The following is a 22309-nucleotide window of genomic DNA, read 5'->3' on the forward strand; positions in this document are numbered from 1 at the left end:
GACACCCCTTGATTCCATGTATAGAAGCCAACTGGGCTGGTGGCTGAATCTGGCTGTCAAAACATCCTCCACCACCACACCCAAGGGCAGTTTTGGGGGCTCTGGAGAGGGCACCCATAGCTCTGTCCTCCCAACAGTGGGGGCTGCCTAGGAGCTCATGAAGAATGGCCAGAAATGTCCTATTGTTGCCCCTACTTTCTGTGATGGGGTTTGCCTGCTCCTAGGGCCGTCTTAAGGTCATCGGGCGCCCTGGTGCAGGGATCCCTCGGGCACCCCCCTCTTTAAAAAAAAAGGGAAAACTCTTACCTGGCATGCCGGGCGGTGGGAGCCTCACGGCGGCCCCCGCACCTCACAGCAGGGCCGCGCTGTGCCGGAGGCCGCCTGCCTGTCCGATGCCGCCGGATTGAGTGGGGGAGGGGGCGCCGCTGCTCCGCATGACCTTCCTCCCTTCTCCCAGCGGAGCGGGGTGCCTGGGCAGGCCAGGCCACACCGGGTTCCTTCCCACCAACAGGGCGCTGCGTTTCATTGGTAGAGGTGCCGCCATGTGGCATCACCTCCACCAATGAAACGCAGCGCCGGGGTGAGGGATGACCCTGGCGCTGCAGAGCGGAACAGGGTCCTAGTGCCCCTGTTCCACTCGTATCCCTCCCTGCTCTCGCGGCGCGGCTGGTGGAGGGAAAAGGGAGGCCGCCGCGAAGCTCCCCCACTTGCTGGGGCGTCCCTCAGCGCCCCTCAGTGCCCCCTGATCGCCCAGGCACCGTGGTGCATTGTGCCACTAGAGTCAATGGGCGAGCCGGGCCTGCCTGCTCCCCTGTGCTCAAACAGTGTATGTAAGAACAATTGATATTAAAATGTTACGCATTCTTTCTCCTTCTCACAAAGAAATTGAGCTGCAAAAAGTTCTGTCGAGCTTCCTGTCTCTTGGAGGGTTATGGGAAGTTGTAAAACATTTATTTCTGAGTGTGTATGCTGCATACAATGTCCTTGCATGCAAAATGGGCACAGGAGCACATCTGAATCCCTGAGCCTCTTTGTGGAAGACACTTAACAGAATTGTTTAGAACAGTTTTGTGCTGATCTATAATGGAAAGGTAATTTTAAAAAAAAGAGTTGAAGATGCTCTTTCCTCATAACAGCAGGACAACTTCACATGTAAACGGAAAGCCTGGTCCCCTCCCTGTGTCATATTGGGGGCAAGAGACCAGTGCGCTAGCTTAACATTAAGGAAGAACCAGCGCTCATGATTTCCTCCCAACAGATCATGTGAGGGGTAAACCAGAGTTCCCAGGATTCTTTGGGGGGAAGTCACGTGCTTTAAATGTGTGGTGCATATACAGCCATGGTGTTTGGCTTACTGTTACATGCGAACCGGACCAATGAGTGCCAGCTTGTGTTTGAAATTATAATCTATGTCCCACTTCATTCCTTGAATTTAGAAAGGCTTTGGTAGTAGTCAAATTGCAAATACTAGTGAAACTGCGTAGCAAATAAATAATCAAAAATTATTCATCTGGGTTCACAGTCTTTAAATGTTTCCCCCAATTTCATAGTATTTTTTGCACTTTTTAGCAAAACTAGAGCAATAAAAGCTTAATAAGTTTTGGTATGCTATTATTTCCCCCCTCCCCCCCCCGCCACAGGTCTTCCCCAACCTGAGGTTACTTGGTTTAAGAACGAAAACTTCCCAAGAACTCAAGTGTTCTCAGTTGCAAATGGGTCCTTAATCCTTAGGAACGTTTCACATGAAGATGCTGGAATCTACACTTGCACAGCCTCCAATGCTCTTGGACAAGCCATAGCCACAACTGTTCTCCAATTGGCTGGTAAGTACAAAATCAGGCCCAGTGGTACCAAGAAGTGCCATCAGGCCGCTGCCAGTGACTCTCTGCCTGAACCATACTTCTGCTTTCTCCTCTGTGCTTGTGCTGTCCCTGTTAGCAAAGTCACTTAAAATAATGCAGATGAAACCCAGAGAGAAAAAGAAATCCTAACTACCTTTTACTGAGGAAAATGAAGAAGACAGGGCTGGGCTAGATGAGCCATTGGCCTGATCCAGCAGAGCGCCTCTTGTGTTCTTATGCACTCTACCCTCTAATCACAACAGGCAGATCCAGTTCACTGCACCATTCCTATGGAAACACCAGTGTGCTTTACCAAATCATCCACAACACTTATTCCTGAGATGCACCAGGAAGTAATGCTTTCGCCCCACCCCTCTTTCCTCTCAGAACGAAGATCTCAGAAGCCTAACAATGGATCATACGGCAACAGTAGGAGAAAGCGTGTCCTCATGGCATCTGGGATTGGTACCAACATTAGTGTGATACCTGGGGAGCTGTTACGGATAGGTATGACTCCCAAATATATTGGTTGGTGTTGGAAGCGGGGTGTCCATTTGGGGCAACAGGGCCAGGTTGTCCCTACTTTCTGTGATGGGCTTGGATGACGAGGAAGAATATGAGCATGTGGTCTAAAACAAAGTGGTTGGTTGAGTGGGAAACTTTAGCCTCCCAAAATAGTGCACATGAGACTAACTGGGAAATGTAACTTCATAGGCCAGGCATCCCCAAACTGCGGCCCTCCAGATGTTTCGGCCTACAACTCCCATGAACCCTAGCTAACAGGACCAGTGGTCAGGGATGATGGGGATTGTAGTCCGAAACATATGGAGGGCCGAAGTTTGGGGGTGCCTGATAGACTGTTTTTTAAAGAAATCCAAATCTCTTAGGAAAATAGGCTAACGGTGCCCTTGCTTTCTAGGTTGTCCTGTGCATCCCAGTAGGAAGAACACAATTCGCTGGTTCTTCAAAAATCAACCAATTGAAGAAATGAAAGGCTTTGATCACAGGAGCCTGGTTGGGGGACGTATCCTAGAGGTGAACGTTATCTCTGAGCAGCTTGGTGGACAATACAGATGTTGGACGTCATCGAGTTCCAAGCCATTGTCTGTCTGGGTAAATGTCAAGAAGGAAGGTTTGTTGAAGATTCCATGGCCCAATTATTAAGTTTCATTATATTTCCTTATTTAAGCAATGTTTATTGTTTGTACCAAATTACAACATAAGGCAACAAGAATCAGCTGTAAGCATTTTGAGACTTCCCTAGTGTTATAGCTTAGGGTAGAGGCAGCTAACCTGATGTGTTCCAGATGTTGGACTCCAAATCCCTCTATCCCCAGCCGCCATGACCAATGGTCAGGAATGATGGGAACTGTCGTCCAGCAACACCTGGAGGACACCACAATGGCTGTCCCTGGTTAGGGCAAAACAGAAGACGGGGCTGCCATTGAGACTGGCTTCACTCTGTCGCATTCTCTCCTAATCGCTTCATTATGACCAGCCTCTGTGGAATGATCTTGTTAGGCTAGGAGTGTCTGCTTCCCCCATCATTAAACTGGATTGTATTTACTGTAAAGGGATACCAGCCTTCTTCAACTTTGTGCTCTCCAGATGTCCCTGGACTACAACTCCAATCCTGCCTGACCGGTGGCCTTGCTGGCTAAGGCTGATGGGATTTATAGTCCAAAATGTCTGCATTTAAACAATAGTAACATGTAGTACACTCCTTGAATTCTTTTATGAGGCGACGGCAGCTGATACTATCTGAAAAACCCATTCTTTCCCAATCTTGGGCATTGGCTGTCTTGAGACCATGCATGGTGTCATGGAGATTCATTATTTGAGCACCTTACATGTCTGAAATATTGCTGCGGGGTGGTTTTTGCAGCACAGTGGGTGTTTGGAGAGAACTCCTATGCTGTATCTTCATGGCAAAATAAATATAATACAATATTTCAATCACACTTGCACTCAGTAAATTTTAACCATTTCTGCTTTGAAAAGGGTTATTTGGTATTATTTTAAGAAAGCCAGAAGTAATAAGGAATCACTGAAAACCCAATAAGTTAAAGAATTCATTATGTGCTGCGGGAATGAGACTGTGGACACAGCTGGGAGCGATCAATTATTCTTGGATGTTACGGGACCAACTACCCACCCCCCTCACCAAAAAAAGAAAAAGAAAAAGCAACCTTGCGACTTCTGTGCTTGCATAGAAATCTGTCAACATTGCATAGTACTTCATCTTCTAAATTATGCCTGAAAGGGGGCAGGGTGGGATCATTTGGAAATGTAACCCAGTTTTTTTTAAAGGGGCTTTTTGCTGGAGACTGCCACTCCCTAATGCACAGAATTAATAGGGGAGCAATGTTTTTGTTTTAGTAGACAGTTATTAAACTAATCCAGATTTTTTAAAAATTAAAACAGTAATGTAATGATGCTAGCTGGTTATGCTCCAGTAGGGGAGATGTATGTGATACATAGGGGTGTCAGAGAATTTCAACAAAATAAGAAATGGGAGCAGAAATTGCCCATGTTTGCTTTTCTGCCCCCCTTCTGGAATGGGAATCGCTTTTCTTCATTGATACCAGCCTGCAAATGATATATAATTGATTGTGCGCCCTCCATTTGCTTTGTGTTTCCTTTGCACTGAAATGAATGAAATAGAATAACATAATGCCAGTGTGATTTATGCAATTAATTACGTAAATTGCACAAGTTTAAGAAATTTTGCCACAGCAGACAGAGAGACATTTTCCTACTCATAATGAAAAACTGCCCCCCCCCAATGAGGCCAAACTTAGATTCACAAAATGTTAAGGGGTATGCTTCCCCCCAGAAAAAATGCACTGCAAATCACGTAGCTTATGGCAGAAGGCAAACTGCAGCAAACGATGGATACAGAATGGAAGAGAACAGCTGTTTACATCCTTAGCTGTCCAGGACAGCAAAAGGGTGGCAGGACAACACCCCCATGCACCCCCCCCCAACATGCTACAGGGTCCCATTGCCACAAATGTTGCTCGTCTAAACCCATGTTTTGGCTGTGTGGAACGATTGAGGTGCTCCACATGGAAAGAAAGAAAGTTGAAATTCATGGATCTAGTTTGGCCATTAGATCACACTAATGTTCTCTGAAGGTGTCTGTTCAGTGAAGGTTCCTGCCCACTTTTTAGGGCGTCTTCAGGGGCACTGCTTTAGTAGTAGGTTAAATGCCATCTTTGAATGGAAAGATTATGAGTTCAGTTCTTGGCATGTCTACGAAGGAGGACCTCATCTGGCAAGGGTAGAAAAGACCTTGGAGGACCTGCATCTGATAACTTGGACAGCTGTTTATAGAGAAGATGGACCTGGGCTTGGGAGACTGTTGTCCTGACTCAATCTAAGACAGATCCTTATATCCCAAAGCGTTCTAGGTTTTTTTTTTTTAAAAAAAAAGATTGGTTGATAGTTTATAGCAGAGTTAAAAGCTTGAAAGCTGAAGCTATCCAATCCCACCACCACCACCCATCCCGTCTCATTCTCACATCAGCGGCAACACTTAAAAGGGTAAATAAAACACACAGAGGTTCCATTAGTAAAGTCTTTGCTTACACTTTCTTCATATTTACAAGGATGGTTTCGCATTCTAAGCCTCTATGGTGGAAGCTAATTTCATGGCTATTTCGCAAGGAGAGGGAGTTGGGCAGGAAACCACAAAGTGTATTTTCCCTGTCTATTAATTTCAACCCTGTCCTCTGCTGACTGGAGGCCTGCAAGGTTGCTCATACCCAACAAAGCTGACATATTTTTTGAGGTGCAACCTGTAACTTATACTCTTGTTTACCTGTTGCTTTCTCTCCTGCTTTTAATAGAATATAGATGGCGGCTTGGGGACTGGAATACTTGCTCTGCTACTTGTGGGTACTCAGGAACCCAGTTCCGAAAGCTGCTGTGTGTGGGTGCAAAGGAGCAAGAAGTGAACCTGACATTGTGTGACGAGAGTCAGAAGCCGACCGTAAATTACCAGTCCTGCAACACCCATGATTGTCCGGCCAGGTATACACTTCCTTTTTTAAAAAAATAAAATAAAAAAATTTTATTAAAGCTTTTTCATAATACAATGAATGATTAATCTAAATAAAAACAAAAACAGGGCAAGAAAGAGGAAACACCGAAGGAAAACCAAAAAAAGAACAGAACAGGAAAAATTAAAAAGAGGAAAATTAAAAAGGACTTCCGATTTTCTGTCTGTCTAAAGGAATTTATTCAAAATATTCATTCTAGAATGACATCCAATTGATCTGCTTTCTGTTAGGCAATATTTTCCCAATCTTCCAAGCCAAATGTCTCAGATTAATTCATTTTCTTTTTTACACAAAAGGGTATGCATTTCCCATTTCTTGTTTCTTCCAGTTCTTTATCTACTTTTGTTTTTTAAAAAATCATTTTTTCCAAAGGTCATTTATTTGTGTTTCAACTTTTTTTGTTTACTATCAAATTACAATGTTAGTGTCTGAGCGTCATTAGATAGATAGATAGATAGATAGACAGACAGACAGATAGATACTGCTTAATCAACATTTCCTTAAAATGTCTGCTGGAATAGAGCACCTGAAGATCAACAGGGAGTTGCAACCTTCAGAAAAATGATGGATGAACATTAATATTAATTCCAAATGGGTTTTTTTTAGGGGGGATGGCAAAATATTAGAGATGCCACCAGGAGAATATGGAGTGCATGTGTACTGCGTTAAGGGTAGGAAAGGGAACTTCACTGCATTGTTGACAAGGTCCAATTTGGGCTCTTGAAAAGCTGGTTTTAATTACGGTGGACCATTAATGGAGAAGATCTGCTTTTGTAAAGTATGCACTGGCCAGTGCCAGTGGAGTCGGAAACCCACCCCTGCCTGCTAATGCCCAAAGCAATTTTTCAGGCCGTTTCAAAACATCTGTAGTGCTCTTTTTAAATAGGGTAGAGGACAAATGGATAAACAAATGTGCTGCTTAAAACAATTTTAGAAGAAAAGGGTGGCCAGATAAACCGAAGCATGGGAGGAAAGGGGAAGACTGACAGCAGGACCTGGCATTCAGTCTGCAGATATATACATATGTCATGCAAATTGTGCAGCCAGGAGGAAATTGGACTAACACCGCAGGTGAAGTGGGACAAATCCCTGTCGGGTCGCCCCTCCCCCTGCTGAATGTTTCCAGCAGAGCCTCAGCCAAGTTGAATTTTAATGTGCCATTCATATTTTGTGTCTCAAAGCTGTGAGAAACTGTAAACCAGGCTTGGTTCAGATCAGTTCTGGGTGTTTTCTCACTATACAAAGGGAGGGCCAAACTACATGTGATATTGAGCATGTCTTTTGCAACCACATCAAGGTTTTATACAAAACAATCACAGCAGGCACACAGAGAAGAGACGTTTTACCCTTTCCTCCCTTGTTGTGGTCTCAGTAACAGCCCCCTTACCTACAGCTAATATTAGCTCTGGCAAGAGAATGTTTGCCCTTGGTACCTAGCTAGGAGGGATGCAGGAGAAATTAGGCTTGGTTCACATTTTCATGCAAACGTACATGCTTAACAATTCCCAGAACAATATGTGAACCACAGCACACGGCCACCTTTCAAAATTTGTGTTCTCTGCATTTTGCAAAGCAGTTCAACAGCAACAACAAATGTGTACAAAAAAATGGATATGTTAGGGGAAAGTGTGCATGAAAATGTATATCCAAATGAAAATCACATGCAAAAAATAAAACATAATTGTGTGGGGTGGTGGTGTTTATTTCGCAAAATTGCATACAAAAACGTGTGTTGGAAGAAATCCACAATGAAATACTGGCAATTTTTCATGAGAAGCAGAATTTAACATTGGTAAAATGAGAAATGAAAATGGACAGATATGCCCACCCCTGTTTGCTACACTGGCAATCTTTCCCAGCTGGATGAAAAGGTCTCTGCCACTGGTGTCCTTACTTGGTATTGTGTTAAATTTACCTGCTGTTATTTTCTGTGTTGCTTTTAACTGTGTTTAGCTGTTTATTTATTGCACTTTGTACGTTAACTTGAGATGTGTAGGGAAGGCAATTGATTTATGACAATCATAAAATATCTAATCAAGAGTCCATCTAACAGCGGCAGTATTTGTGAGCATGGATATGCCATTTTCTTAACCAACTGTGGCTAATAGCCGTTGAGAGAGCAGAATGCAGTGAGAAACCAGGAGCAGATTTGACCAGGTCTAAATGCAGCAACAGTGCATTGGGGCTATCAGAGTGATGCTGGGGACACAGAATCCTAGGAGCAGCACTGCTGATTGCTGGGATGGGACTGGGCAAGGCAACACAGCAAGGTCCAGGGAAATCTGGGTTGGTTGCGGTGGCCCTGCCTGACGCTGGCCCTGCCTGATGCTGCCATAGCTGCCAAGTCCGGGTCGTAAAGATCTGGGATCGGCAGCGCGCGCATGACCGGAAGTTGCGTGATGCAACTTCCGGTGGCGCTTCGCCCTTCTATGGGCATCAGAAAATGGCGCCTCTGGCGCTGGAAGTCGCTTCCGCGCATGACCGGAAACACGTAAAAGTGACTTCCGGCGCCGGCGCCGCCATTTCCTGATGCCCATAGAAGGGCAGACCGCAACCGGAAGTCGTGTCACACAACTTTCGGTCATGCGCGGAAGCTACTTCCGGTGCCGCCGGTGGCATTTTCTGGTGCCCATAGAAGGGCAAAGCGGCACCAGAAAAATGGCCGCCGGGCAGAAGCCAATTTAAGGGACAATACCGGGATTTTCCACCAAACGGGAGACTGCCGGGAAACGGTAAGAAAAAATGGGTTTTCCCGGCGGACACGGGATACTTGGCAGCTATGGATGCTGCCACAAACTCATCGCTTGGCCTCCCCACTCCACCCCAGTGAATGCATTGCAGCTACCTTGAGAAAACTGTGGCTGCTGCCTCTCCCTGCAACACACCAGTGCTGTTTAAATGTGCCATTCAACAAATAGACATCAGAGAGAGAGAGAGAGAGAGAGAGAGAGAGAGAGAGAGAGAGAGAGAGAGAGAGAGAGAGAGAGAAAGAGCGCCTTATTTGTACAGCATTGCATGTACAGCCATTTAAACCAGATTTCTGGCACTGTGGCCTACAGTTGGGCCACAGGTCCTTGGTGTGCTAATGATCTGGCAGAAGAGCTCTGCTGAATCAGATGGAAACCCAATCGAGTCCAGCATCTGGTTTGCATCACTTCCAGCCAGATGCCTCTGAGAAGCCCACAGGCGGGAAAGAGAGTGCAGTAGTCCTCTCCCCCCAGCAACTGGTAGTCAGAGTCATAGGCCACACTCTCCGCATACATTTAAAGAACTGTGGTGCCACTTTAAATGGCTTCCCCAACCCCCCCCAAAAGAATCCTGGGAACTGTAGTTTATTAGGGTGCCGGGAGTTGTTAGGAGACACCCATTCCTCTCACAGGGCTACAGTTCCCAGAGCTCCCTGTGAAGAAGAATTGATTGTAAAACTTGCCTGGGAATTGTAGCTCTGTGGGGGGAAGAGGGGCCTTCTAGCAACACTCATCACCGTCGGCAAATGACAGCTCCCAGACTGGTTAAAATGGTAGGATAGTGCTTTAAATACGTACTGTTGATGTGGCCTGTGAATCTGAGCTTCCATATAGCCAATAGGTATCATGGATTTACCATATAGCTGCCCTGGACATTAGCCATCCTAATACCTGAAGTCACAACAGATAGCCCATAGTGCGCTCTCGCTCTCTGTGACTGTTGTTACTTCTGCATTTTTGTCTCTCCTTTAACATTTTCTCTCTGCAGATGGACGACGAGTGCCTGGTCTGAGTGCTCAGCTTCATGTGGCAATGGGTTCCGCCACCGGCAGAGAATCTGCAAGCAAATCAGAGCCAATGGTACCGCTGTAACGCTGCCTCTGTCTGCTTGCGCACACAAAGAGCATCCTTTGGAAAGGAAACCTTGTGTGGGGCATTCGTGTACAGAATGGCTTATTCATCCATGGGGCCAGGTAATTAATTACCTGTTGATTGACTCATTAATAGATGGACTTCAGTCTACACCCACAACACAGCTCCAGTGAGGTTTCCTACACAAGCCTCATTGAATATGGCCCAGCAGAAACGCTTCATACACACTCATTTTATTGTATTTTAGCATTTGGGGTTTTAAAAATTTTTATTTCTTTAAAGGAAATTAAACAGGATGGACCGAAAAATAATAATATAATATACCAACAGGCACAATCCCAGTGCATTTCAGCAGAAAAATAAAAAAGGGATTAAGTATGGAAATGGCCAAACTGACCTACAGAATCCGAGATCAGGACGATACAAGGTTTCGAAAAGAGTGGAGTAAATTTGTAGAATACGTAAAAGACAGCTATAAAGATATGAAGACACTAGCGGGAATGAAGTAAACCTTACATCCCTGATGTTAAGTAAAACTTAGGAAATAGGCGATTGGATTGAAATAATTTACCTGCTGAGGGGGAGGAGGGAAGTCAAAGCTTGACAAAGCTGCTTGTTGTACAGTTGTCAATTATGTTTTGTATGAAGTTGAATAACTGGAAAAAGGAAACAAAAAAAAATTATTGTAAAAAAATAATAATAGAACCCAGGCATTTGACCAACTCACGCTAAGGTGAAAAAGTGTTTGGGAATATTTTATTTTATTTATTACATGGTTCTCCTCCTCCCCATTTCATCCTCACAACAACCCTGTGAGGTAGGTTAGGCTAAGAGACGGTGACTGGCCCAAGGACACCCAGTGAGCTTCATGGCTGAGTGGGGATTCAAACCCTGATCTCCCAGGTCCTAGTCCAACAGTCAAAGCCAGACTCAAAGCATGGTGAAATTCAGGAGGAAGGGAGGCAGATACCTTAAACGCCATTACATCTCAAGATTCCTTCAAGAAACTTGCGGCTGTGTACAATCTTCACATCAGCCCTATGAGGTACATTAGGCTAGTAGATAGCAACTAGCACAGGTATTTTCCCCAACTATGAATTTTGAGGACTGATTAATAATAATAATAATAATAATAATAATAATAATAATAATAATAATGTGTTATTGTTTATTTCCTATACACTGCTTGATTGTAAAAGAAAAACATCAGAAGAGGTTTATAAGAAGAATAAAATGATGTTGGTAATTAAAGGCATCTTACAGTATATAAACAAACAAAGAAACAATCACATTATTAGTATTAGTATTATATAAATTTGTATACTGCTCTATACCCATAGATCTCAGGGCAGTTCACAGTATAAAATCTCAATATAAAAAACAGGAAAGACAACCCCTTCCACAACACGTTTTAAAAGGGCATAGGGTATCAATATATTTAAACCAGCATTTAAAAACCTAAAGAATCTAAAAGACAATTCCATTTTTTTAAAGCTGCATTAAAACGTCCCACCCAACATAGATAATCAATAACCAAAGGCCTGGCAAAAGAGAAATGTTTTAGTCTTGTGCCTAAAGATGAGTAAGGATTGCGCCAGGCGAACCTTTCTGGGGAGAGCACTCTACAAGCAGGGAGTCACCGCTGGAAAAGGCCCGTTCTCATGTTGCATTTGTAAAAGGCACGCGGAAAAGTTGAGGCAGGACCTTTATTCTGGGTGTTCAGCAGCTGGCAGCCCTTGACCCAAACCTGGGCCTTCTGAGCGGCGCTGTGTAGCTCCCTGATTCTCAGCCAGAGAGCCAAAAGACAGGTGGGTTTTTCACAGTATCTGTTGGCCACGGTGCTTTGCAGCTGGCCGTTTGGAGAGCGGCAAAGCACCGAGACGTGCCACTGCAAAAAAATGAGTGGCTGTCCAGGGGCCTTACTCAGCGACTCGGAGCGTTTGGCTCCATCCTGTGAGAACTCCCCTCTGAGCAGCGAAGTGCTTAGATGGCAGGCCGTGCCAAGATTATTATTATCTTTTGTTTCAGCTACTTTGATGAGATACTCTGCTGAAATATTTTTTCAGCGCTAATCATAACATAACACCACACCATGGAAACCACAGCCAAATATTTGACTTCTAATTTTGCTGTTGAATTAATTGTGACAGCAAGAGCCCAGCAGGGGGGTGCGGGGAAGGGGGGGGGAGAGAAAAAGAACAACCCTTCCCTGGGCTTCGCCTGGAACAGTAGCGAGAGGCTGGGCTGTGGGAGGGATAGAACTGTCAGTCAATGGCAGAGTGGATGATGCCCTGCAAACAGAAGACCTCACATGCAAACCCTGGCCAGGTGATGGGAAAGACCTTTCTCCACCTGAGATCCTAGAGGGTCACTTCCAGCCAGAGTGGACGATATTAGGCTAGGTAGGAAGGGAGAGGCATCTGCTTCACATGCAGAAGGGGATAGGTTTGTACCCAGTGCCACAATGCACCAACCCAAGGTGTTACCATAGCTGTCAAGTTTTCCCTTTTCTCGCGAGGAATCCTATTCAGCATGAGGGAATTTCCCTTTTTAAAAAAGGGAGAACTTGACAGCTATGGGTGTTACTGTTAGCCATGGAAGGGCAAGCCTCACTGCTATTGAGAGATTTCTCCCAGGTTTAGGTTAGGTCCCTCTCGCCATGAGTGAATTGCAGCCATTCACTTCTGTTATTGGACGTAAAGAGACTGTCAAGGACACTCATACTGAAAGGCCATAGCTCATTAATACCAGGATGCGGGTGGCACTGTGGTCTAACCACCGAGCCTCTTGAGCTTGCCAACCAGAAGGTAGTTGGTTCAAATCCCTGTAATGGAGTGAGCTCCTGTTGCTCTGTCCCAGCTCCTGCCAACCTAGCAGTTTGAAAGCATGCCAGTGCAAGTAAATAGGTGGGAAAGTAAATGGCATTTCTATGCGCTCTGGCACTCATCATGGTGTTCCATTGTGCCAGAAACGGTTCAGTCCTGCTGGCCACATGACCTGGAAAGCTGTCTGTGGGCAAACGGCGGCCCCCTCGGCCTGAAAGCGAGATGAGCGCCACACCCCATAGTCGCCTTTGACTGGACTTAACCATTCGGGGTCCTTTACTTTTACCTTTAGCTCATTCGTAGAGCACAGACTTCACATGCAAAAAGTCCCAAGGAAAGACACCCTGGAGTGCCGCTGTCAGCCAGAGTAGGCCAGACAACACTAAGCTACATGGCCCAGTGGCCTGGTGTGCTTTCTTACCTATGTCCTACGTCAGGCATAGGCAAACTCAGCCCTCCAGATGTTTTGGGACTACAACTCCCATCATCCCTAGCTAACAGGACCTCAGGGATGATGGGAATTGCAGTCTCAAAACATCTGGAGGGCCGAGTTTGCCTGTGCCTGTCCTACGTCAAGAGGATGGGGATAAAACTACAACTAGTCAGCTTCACCTGTCATTGACTCTTAGCCTCTGGCTGCACCTGTGCTGGGCTCCCTGTCTTCCACCTTACCAGCCCCAATGGGTACCTGCCACACAAGGTTTAACTATTTGTATCTCGTACTGGGAGGTGCAGAGCTCCGCGTCTCTAACTGGTGTTGTTTATCCCCTTCCTTTTCAGTGCACAGGCCAATGCCAAGGTCGCAGAGTAGGCTTGCAGCATCGCCTTGTTCAGTGTCAGCATTGGAACGGATCCGTGGTATCGAACTCACTGTGCGATGAGAAGAGCAGGTACAGTTGCCATCTGATAGGAATGGCCCTTACCACTTTTAACACTTCCAGCAGATGTCGCATTACACTTTTCTTTTTTAACAGATGCTGCTGGGAAGTTCTGGGTCAGTGGCTGCCTCATCTTGCCACCCTTGTGCAGCCCCTTTGATGTTTTTTTAAAGTTATGGCTGCTTGCCATAACGACCACTCCTAAATCAGAATTGGAGCCTCTTCTTCTTCTTCTTCTTCTTCTTCTTCTTCTTCTTCTTCTTCTTCTTCTTCTTCTTCTTCTTCTTCTTCTTCTTCTTCTTCTTCTTCTTCTTCTTCTGTTAGCAGCAGGCTGTCCTCCTAGAACTGGAGTAATGACAGAAGCTGGAAATTTCATTTCATTTCACTTTTAATTTGTATACCACCTTTCTATATTACTATGCAGCAACAAAATATACAACAAAGAACACACACCTTACAATAATCTGATCCAATACAAAAAAGTCATCATAAAGCCATAATAAAATATAACTTTAAAATTGAACACCTTATATCAAATAAAGTAATATTCAATAATCTATTAGAATAACAACAACAAAAAATCTTTATTACGGTCAAATACCAGAGAACAATCTATTAGCATATCTTAGTACCGTGATACCTTAGTTCTCGAACTTAATCCAATCTGGGAGTCCGTTCAACTCCCAAAACCGTTCGAAAGCGAAGGCGCGGCTTCTGATTGGCTGCAGGAGCTTCCTGCACTCAATCGGAAGCTGCGGTGGACGTTCAGCTTCCAAAAAAACGTTCACAAACAAGAACACTTACTTCTGGGTTTGCGGTGTTCAGGAGCTGATTTGTTCGATATCTAAGCTGTTTGTGAACCAAGGTACCACTGTACACAATAAAATTAACTCTCAGAACATCAGTAATGAAACAGAAATCTGAGCCTGGAAGGCCAAATGCAGCCCCCAGACCTCTCTCTCTGACCCTGGGATTCTCCCTAGACCACATCCCTCACTGCCCATGCTTCATACATTCCTTGAGTGTTTTTGCCAGGCTGGGATATGTCATTGAACTCTGCTTATAGCTCTCTCCTGCCTGGATGTGGAATAGAGGGAGTGTAGAAATGAGCCGACTGTACAAGTTTTTTGTTTTGCCTACTTTCAAATCTGGTTCTGCCCAGATTTGAATGTGGTCCTCAGAAGGCTGACCAGAAGTGAATGTGACCAACAGGCTGAAAAGACCCCCCCCCTGCATTCTGACATGCGCGGAGGCAAGTATAGCTGCTCTCTTGGGTCTCCACCCTCCTGGCAGCTGCCAGGATGACATAGGGCTGTTTCCCTACATGTCTCAGAGTGTGGCTATCTCCAGAACCTCAGGGTACAGTCAAGATGTTTCCAGCCTGGCAGAGCTGAATCTAGCCCAGGCTCTTTTAAGTTATTCACTGGCCATCCAAAGTAGACCTGGTCAACATCAGAAGGACTGTGGATGTTCTCTTGTGATTTGGCTCCCAATGTTACTGCAGAGGTAAGCAAACTTCCAGGGAAATTGTAAAAGCGGAGACAGAACATCTGACACACTTAAATGTAAATTTAGAAATTTAAGAGCATTCCTGTTTACCAAGGCATTTGATGGCAGGAGGCACTGTTCCCTGGCGACTCTGTGATCACTTGTTTTCGTTTTTAAAAGAAAGTAAGTTTTATTATTGTTGTGTTTGCTGCTCTGAGCTCATTTGGGAGGAAGCTGAATATACCATCACCACCAGGCCAGTTTATTTTTGGATCTAGGGAAGAGCAGTGCTTGAGAAACCTCATGATACATTCGGGGGTAAGAAGCAGGACAAAGGATTGCCTGCTTGGCCACCAGTGGCTGAGCCATTGCAGTTTTCCATCTTAGTAATCACAGGGAGATAACAAGGCGCCCTGCCTAGCTGTGGGTGTGTGCTTGCATGTTCTCTGCCCCAGGGCAAATCGTGGCAAGCCAGGTAGGGCAAGTCAAAAGCCCAGAATCGTGCCCATCTTGCCACACCAGCTGAGTAGATGCTACTGCTCTCCTATGAAAATCCGCTTGACCCCAATACCCTCTGTACTTAGCATGGAGAAAGATGGGGGTTGGGCTAAATGTCAAAGTTTGCCCAACAACACGGTAGGATTTATTGTTTGTAGTGGGGTTGTGGCAGAAATAAAACAAAACTCCAGGCTATGGATTATCTATTTGCACATTTGTACCCTACCCTTCAACCAAAAAGGCTCTTAAAAGAAGTTCCTGCCTGGAGTTGTTAGGAGGCCCCGCATAGCTGCCAAGTCTCCCGTTTTCCCTGGGAAATCCCCGTTTTTCCAGCTGTTCCTAGCTTAAAAAACAGTTTTTTTGTTTTTCCACGGTTTATTTTGGTGCGGTGGCCATTTTGGAACTGGGCGGAGCATGCTCAGAAGCGACTTTTGATGCTGCGCTGCCCGGTTCCAAAATGGCTGCAGTGCGACTTCTGGCACAGTGGCCATTTTGGAACTGGGCAAAGCAGCATCAAAGGTCACTTCTGAGCATGCTCCGTCCAGTTCCAAAATGGCGGCAGCGCTACTTCCGGTCTGCTATTTCCGGCCCGGTCCCTTATTTCTCTGACAGCAACTTGGCAGGTATGAGGCCCCGTTTGCCTCAAAGAGCTGCAGTTCCCAGACCGGTTTAACAAACAATCCCTCTTCCCAGGGAACTATGGGATTTGTAGTTCTGTGAGGGGAACAGGCCACTGCCGCCACAATCTACCACCTGAGTCACTTTTGCTCAGCATGGCTCATGATAGGACTGCCCCAACTGAAAGGGGAAATCTACCAATGACAGCTCAGAACCAGAGTGGTTTTTGTGAGACTGAATTTCACATATTGACCTGGAACTATGCAGAGGATTATTTTGCCTGTAGGCTTCTAGTACGTTTGTCGTGACGTTACATCCTAAATAACATCGGCCATCGGATTCAGTCTCAAACAACATTTTATTGGGGTCTTTTCTCCCACCTACCCCACCTTCCTGCAGGCCATTGATGAGAAGAAACTGCTCTACAGACAAATGTGACGTTTATTGGAGGGCGGGCCCTTGGCGACCGTGCACAGTAAATTGTGGAAGCGGATTCCAATCACGGCAAGTCAGCTGCATACACAGGAGAAATAAGAGGCCTGTAGGAGATCCGCCGTGCGCCTGGAGGAAGAGACCAGTGACCTGGAAACACTGCAATGTCACTTCTTGTGACAGTATGTAAACGTTTATTTCCATTTTTGAACTCGCCGGTCGCTTGTGGCAATTGCATGTAGACAGTGGCGCTGAACTCTTAGTTCCGTAATGAACACGATAAGCCATCAACCAAACCCCACCCTCCCATTCAATTCAATGGTGTGACATTGGCGTGCCCCAGTTCGGCAAAGGGTTTGATTCTGAAGAACTAAAATGCAAAACAACTCCCAAGTTAGTGCAACGGACTGAACCCCTGGCCGTTGAATGCAACTCATTCAGAGCAGCCTGCAGATTATTCTGCCCATAGTGGTGTTGTGCAAGACCTGAGAGGGAAGGAGAAAGGATGTGAACATTATCTAGGTCTCACGTTTGCATTTGTCCGCGATGAGATGCTGTATCTGCCCTTTTTTCATTCTTGTTGCATTTCAATGTATCTTTCAGAAGGCGAATGCAAGGACACAACTCACTACTGTACATTTGTAAAGCAGCTAAAATTATGCATGATAGACATCTACAAACAAAGGTGTTGTCAGTCATGTGAAGAGCATTATCCTTCTGTGGGAAGTTCATGATGTCGCAGTGAAGATATCGCGTGAAGAGAATCCAGCCTGCTCTGGACAATATAGACAATCAACCAAGAACATGTGGTGGGGAAGGGGAAATGGATGAATAGAAAGAACATGCTATGGATAGTCCAAGCAAGGTTTTCCATTTTTCCACCGGGCAATAACTCTGTTGCAACTTAAGTTTTAATGATGTTGGAAACATCAGTTTTAATGGGGTTGCAAGTGATTCATTGGCTATCAATGTAATGCTCCCTGCCTCATAAAGACAATTCGAGTTTAGCGATTGTTGACAACTATTCCAAAAATACTGAAATGCAGCAACAACTCATCTCTGCTTGTTGCCTTTCTGGTTTGATCCACATCAGTACAATTCTCAAAGTATATGGATTCAGCCATCTGTAGCTGTAATATTTCCCCCCCAGAGGCTGCATTTCCTCAGCATTTGAGAAAAGGACATTGTCACAGGTCTTGTTTTATTGAGATTAGCTGTCGAACGGATCCCCGTTTTGCTTTCCTTCCTTCATTTAAGCGCCTGCAGTAAAAGGCAATGTACCTGACATGATGGTTTTCAGACCTGCTCTGGGATTGTTTTCTAATCGACGAGGCGTCATTTGGGGCAGGGGGGGGCGGGTTCCCCAAATGTCTGCTTCAGCCTTGCGGGAATGTGATCAAAGCCAGGGCATGATTCATTGAATGTGAAAACTGGATGCAAGAGGGTTTCTACATGGGAGCTTGGAATTTGCGTTTGGGGGTCTGAGAAGTTTCCCCTTCTGCTTGGTCAGATGAGAAATGAGAGTGCTTCTCTGGGCCAAGGGTGCCTGTCAGGCTGCATTGCCCTTGAAGAAACCTTCTATATACTTTTCCAGTCATCGGAAAGAAAGAAAGAGGTGGGGGGGGGGGGAGAGGACCAAACAAAACAGAAAGAGCTGTTCTTCATTGAGACAGACATATGTTAAGTATCAGTTTCAATTTGTTTCCATTCATTCTGACTATCATACATTTAGTGATTGCATGCTAGTAAATTCGCAAAACTACAACCTCAAGTAGCTCTTTTCTGCCGTGCAAATTATGTGTGCAAAGCCTGCCAAGGAGCCAGTTTTTTGATTCTCAAAAAAAAAAAGTACAAACAATATGGAAATATAAATAAATGCAGCCACATTCGAAATAATGTATACCGTTCTGGTCGGCCCATCTCAAAAAGGGAAATCTGGAGCTGGGGTGGGGAAGCACAAATGATCAAGAGGTCAAAAAAAATTTCTTATGAAGGAATGCTTAAAGGCCCTTAATTGAGAAAAGGGGACAACAACTAAGGCTGCAATCCTAACCCCACTTACCTGGGAGTAAGTCCCATTCAACTCGACAGGAATGACTTCTGAGAGGACAATATATTTCTTGAGCTGCACTGCAAGAGGGACATGGCAGAAGAGAGCTAGGTAACTTGGTGGCATCCTGATGTTGCATTGCAACTCCCATCATTGGCCATACTGGTTGCTGCTGATGGGAACTGGAGTCCAACAACTGGGGGGGTACCACATTGCCTACCCCCCCTCCAATGTTTATAAAATTAGGCAAAGTGGATAGACAGAAGGTTCACACGTCCTTCTCCCATAACATTAGAATTCAGTGATTGGCATTATTTTAGGACAGGAAAGAAACACTACTTCATACAACGCAAAATTCACCCATGGAATTTGCTGTCCGCTGGCTTCTGTGAGTTGGTAAGGCAAATTCACGGCACAAAGTGATTAGGCAAAGTCATGGCGGAGGAGAGGCATAATGGACCAGGAATGGGGATGAGGGGAGTGCTCCCCCAGGAATGACATCACCGGCCAGTACAGCTGATGGAGCTTCCTTGCTCCAGCAAATGAACAAAGTGGCTTTCAGGATTGTTACAGATTGGCAGAGAGGGGGGTGAAAAACAAAGGCTAGGTACTTATTTCCTTTCCTTTGACAAGGTTCCTTCTTCGCCCTAGCAGTCTAAATGGTGAAACTTTTTTGCATTTATTTTTATTTTATTTTTTGTATTTCTAATGGTAAGTTAAAAGTTGCATTTTGGCTGACTATAGATCTCTTGGTAAGCGCCAGCATCTATTGCAAGTGAAACCTGTGCACTCAATATTAAGCGCCACTGAATTCAGTGGAGCTTACTTATTTGCAGTCCTGCCACTGTATGTAAACCTAGGTCTCCCCCCATCAAATTACAACACGCTAACTTCTACCCCACCCTTTTGCTTGCTCATTGTTCTATGATTGTCAGCTGATCCAAATCCATTTGGTATTATACTGCTCTTTGGGAGTTGCATATAATGAACAAAGACAGCTGTTTGCATTTTGAGGCTCTCCTTTGAGAGGTTAGGTAAGGAGGCTGTTGTGATGAGCTCCCTACACTTCAAAAATTTGCCATTACACTACTGGTGCATTGAAAGCACCGTAGAACCTCCAGGCTCAGAGGCAGTGTACCACTGAATACGTGACACAGAGAAATGAACAGGACGGACAGCATGGTGCCTGTCTGAATGTTTGCCATGAGGTATATGGTCACTATTAGGAGCAGAATGGAAGATAGAGGATAGCTTCCATCAGGGCTGTTTTGATACTGTTAAGCCTCTAATAGTGGGGGGGGGGGTGTTATTGCTGTTTTCAGTTTTAACTGGCTTGCTTTTCATTTGCAACTCCTGTGCTCTTGCGTAAATGCCCAAAGGCAAATTTGGTTGAACTGGGCCCTCTGCTGATGGGCCAGAAAAGAAACGGCGGAGATTTTTGTTTCTGTCCAGAGTGTGTTAGAGGAAAAATTAATGCACCGTGGTTTTGCCTCACTGCTAATTAAACTAGTGCTGCTGTACAGAAAACCTTTCACGTGGGTAACCGTGGCCTTTGCTGACAGCAGGAAAAGCGATATATGCCCACTCAATGTAATGAAACGGAAGCTAAACACCTTGGGCCAATTAGCAGCCAGTAGAATCAAGAGGTAAAGTTTTTCCAGGTGGGAGAATTGCATATTTGAATGTTCAAAATGTGTGTGTGGGGGGGGACCCCTGCAGATAGAACAATACAGTGGCCTAGTTTCCACAACACGGTAGGCCAAACTTTTTTTAGTAGAATTTTTTTACCCAAACGGCACAAACATGGTGGCTCTCAGAGAGGAGCTTGTACAAAATGGGTGAGCCTCTCCGTTTTGGTTTCTCTTATTTTTCCAAGTTCAGTTTTCCACATTTCTGCATTTGTTTGCATTTTTTTTAAAAAAAACACCCTCATGAAAATTCATCAGTGTTTTAGTGTAGATTTCTCCCAACTGACACCTTTTCTGTTAATTTCAGCAATGTGTGCATTTTTATGGATTCCTTACCCCAGTGTGCTGTGTATTTTTCTGTACACATTATTAAGCTGGAGAACTGCACTGCAAAATTCAGAGCAGTGCAAGTTTTTAAGGAGGGCTGTGTTAGTTTTACCACTTGATTCTACCCGTGTTAACTGTCCGTTTTGACACATTGGTGTCATCAGGAGTGCAGAGAGCCTGCACTTAACTTTAAAATGTTTAACTTTGCGCTGCCCAAGCTTTTTAAATCAGCCATGGGTTTTGTTTGTTTATACCATTTTTAAATTAAAACATGTAATATACTTTTGTATATATTTATTACCTGATCTAAAAGTGCAATATATATATTTTTTTGTACAGTGTGTAATAAAGATTTTGGAACTTTTTTTTTCTCGTTCACTGAAACTTACCAAATGTTTTTTATTTTGTATTTAATATTTGTAAAGAATGAACTGCTAGCATCCCTGTTTTGCTAGTACTTTGGTTATAAATGCATGTCCTAGGGAAGCATAGCTGTGGGTGATGGTTGCAGCAGGTGGATACGGTCCTCTCTAGCCGATTCCGCTGCTGCTACATTAACCAAAGATGTCTAATATTATTTGTTCACTGGCTTAACTTTGGTATTCACAAAAATAAACACTCCTTTTGGCTATCCCCGTTGCTTTTACTATATGGAAACGGTTTGTCAGTGGCATTTTTCAGGTTCTTTACGCAGCGCATAAAACTATGGAATGTGCTCCCAACTTGGCTTCAAAAGATTAGACAAATCAATGGAGGACAATGGCTACTGGGCATGATGGCTACACTCAGACTCCACAGGCAGAAGCAGTAATGGCTCCAAATATCAGTTGCTGGAAATCACAGGGGGGAAGAGTGCTCTGGGGCTTAGATCCTGCTTGCAGGCTTCCTCTGGGCACCTGGTTGGCCACTGTGAGAACAGGATGCTGGAACGAAATGGGCCATTGGCCTGATCTAGCATTCTCTTCTTATGTCATTGACAGGGTGGGCAGAGCAGGCAAGTACCCAAACCAGACATTGATTTCAAGGCAGCATCAAATCCCACCCAAGGCAACATCATAGGAAGCCCCTTCAAGAGACTCCTTGCCAGCCAGTCAGCTGCATAAATCCACATTTCTGGTCTGTTTCCCGCCTCTATTCTATGCATAGCCAAACTCTGGCCGTCCAGATGTTTTGAGACTACAATTCCTACCATCCCTGAGCACTGGTCCTGTTAGCTAGGGATGATGGGAGTTGTAGTCCCAAAACATCTGGAGGGCCGAGTTTGCCTAGGCCTGCTCTATTCTAACCGCTGAACTGGGTTCTCTCATGCTCACGCCCAGGGAGCTGAATGTGTGAGCTGGCTCCCTTGGCAAGCGTTGCATTTGAAGGAAAGTGAGGAAACATAAAAGGGATATCAGAGTCTCTAGATCTGCGACAGTCACTGGTGTTGGGTGGAAAACTCAGCAAAATGGAATCTTTCCCAGATATTTTTGTAGAGCTTAATTTTTCTGCAGGAATTTTTTTTTGTTTTTGTATGTTAGTAATAATTCATGAATAGCAACAGCAAATAAACATTAAGCAAGCTTGTCAGTTTCAAAGTTTTGTCATGCTAAATTAAATCACTCTCAAGGTCATCAGATTTTTTTTTCTGATGCCAATTATCCGTTTTCAAATTCAAAATTTTCTGGAAAAACCACATGCTGGATTCAGCCCACTTACATGTGTAAATATCCACTTGACGTTATGGTTATCAAGTAAATAACATGCTTGTTGTGAACTAGC

At 44.8% G+C, this 22309-nt stretch overlaps 1 protein-coding gene across 2 annotated transcripts in view; it reads left to right on the forward strand.

Moving 5' to 3' along the window:
• ADAMTSL3 (ADAMTS like 3) overlaps positions 1 to 18320 on the forward strand; it is a 266235-nt gene extending 247915 nt beyond the window's left edge. For both annotated transcript variants that reach the window (XM_060282650.2, XM_060282648.2), the window contains exons 24-31: positions 1641 to 1823; positions 2229 to 2348; positions 2761 to 2973; positions 5693 to 5876; positions 9641 to 9845; positions 13350 to 13459; positions 16451 to 16665; positions 17087 to 18320. In XM_060282650.2, the coding sequence (XP_060138633.2) occupies positions 1641 to 1823; positions 2229 to 2348; positions 2761 to 2973; positions 5693 to 5876; positions 9641 to 9845; positions 13350 to 13459; positions 16451 to 16665; positions 17087 to 17217 (1361 nt within the window). In that variant the 3' untranslated portion in view covers positions 17218 to 18320. The remainder of the gene's footprint in view (positions 1 to 1640; positions 1824 to 2228; positions 2349 to 2760; positions 2974 to 5692; positions 5877 to 9640; positions 9846 to 13349; positions 13460 to 16450; positions 16666 to 17086) is intronic.
• Positions 18321 to 22309: the final 3989 nt, after the last annotated feature.

This window comes from Zootoca vivipara, chromosome 13, assembly GCF_965207765.1.
Source record: "Zootoca vivipara chromosome 13, rZooViv2.hap1.1, whole genome shotgun sequence".
Lineage (NCBI taxonomy): Eukaryota > Metazoa > Chordata > Lepidosauria > Squamata > Lacertidae > Zootoca > Zootoca vivipara.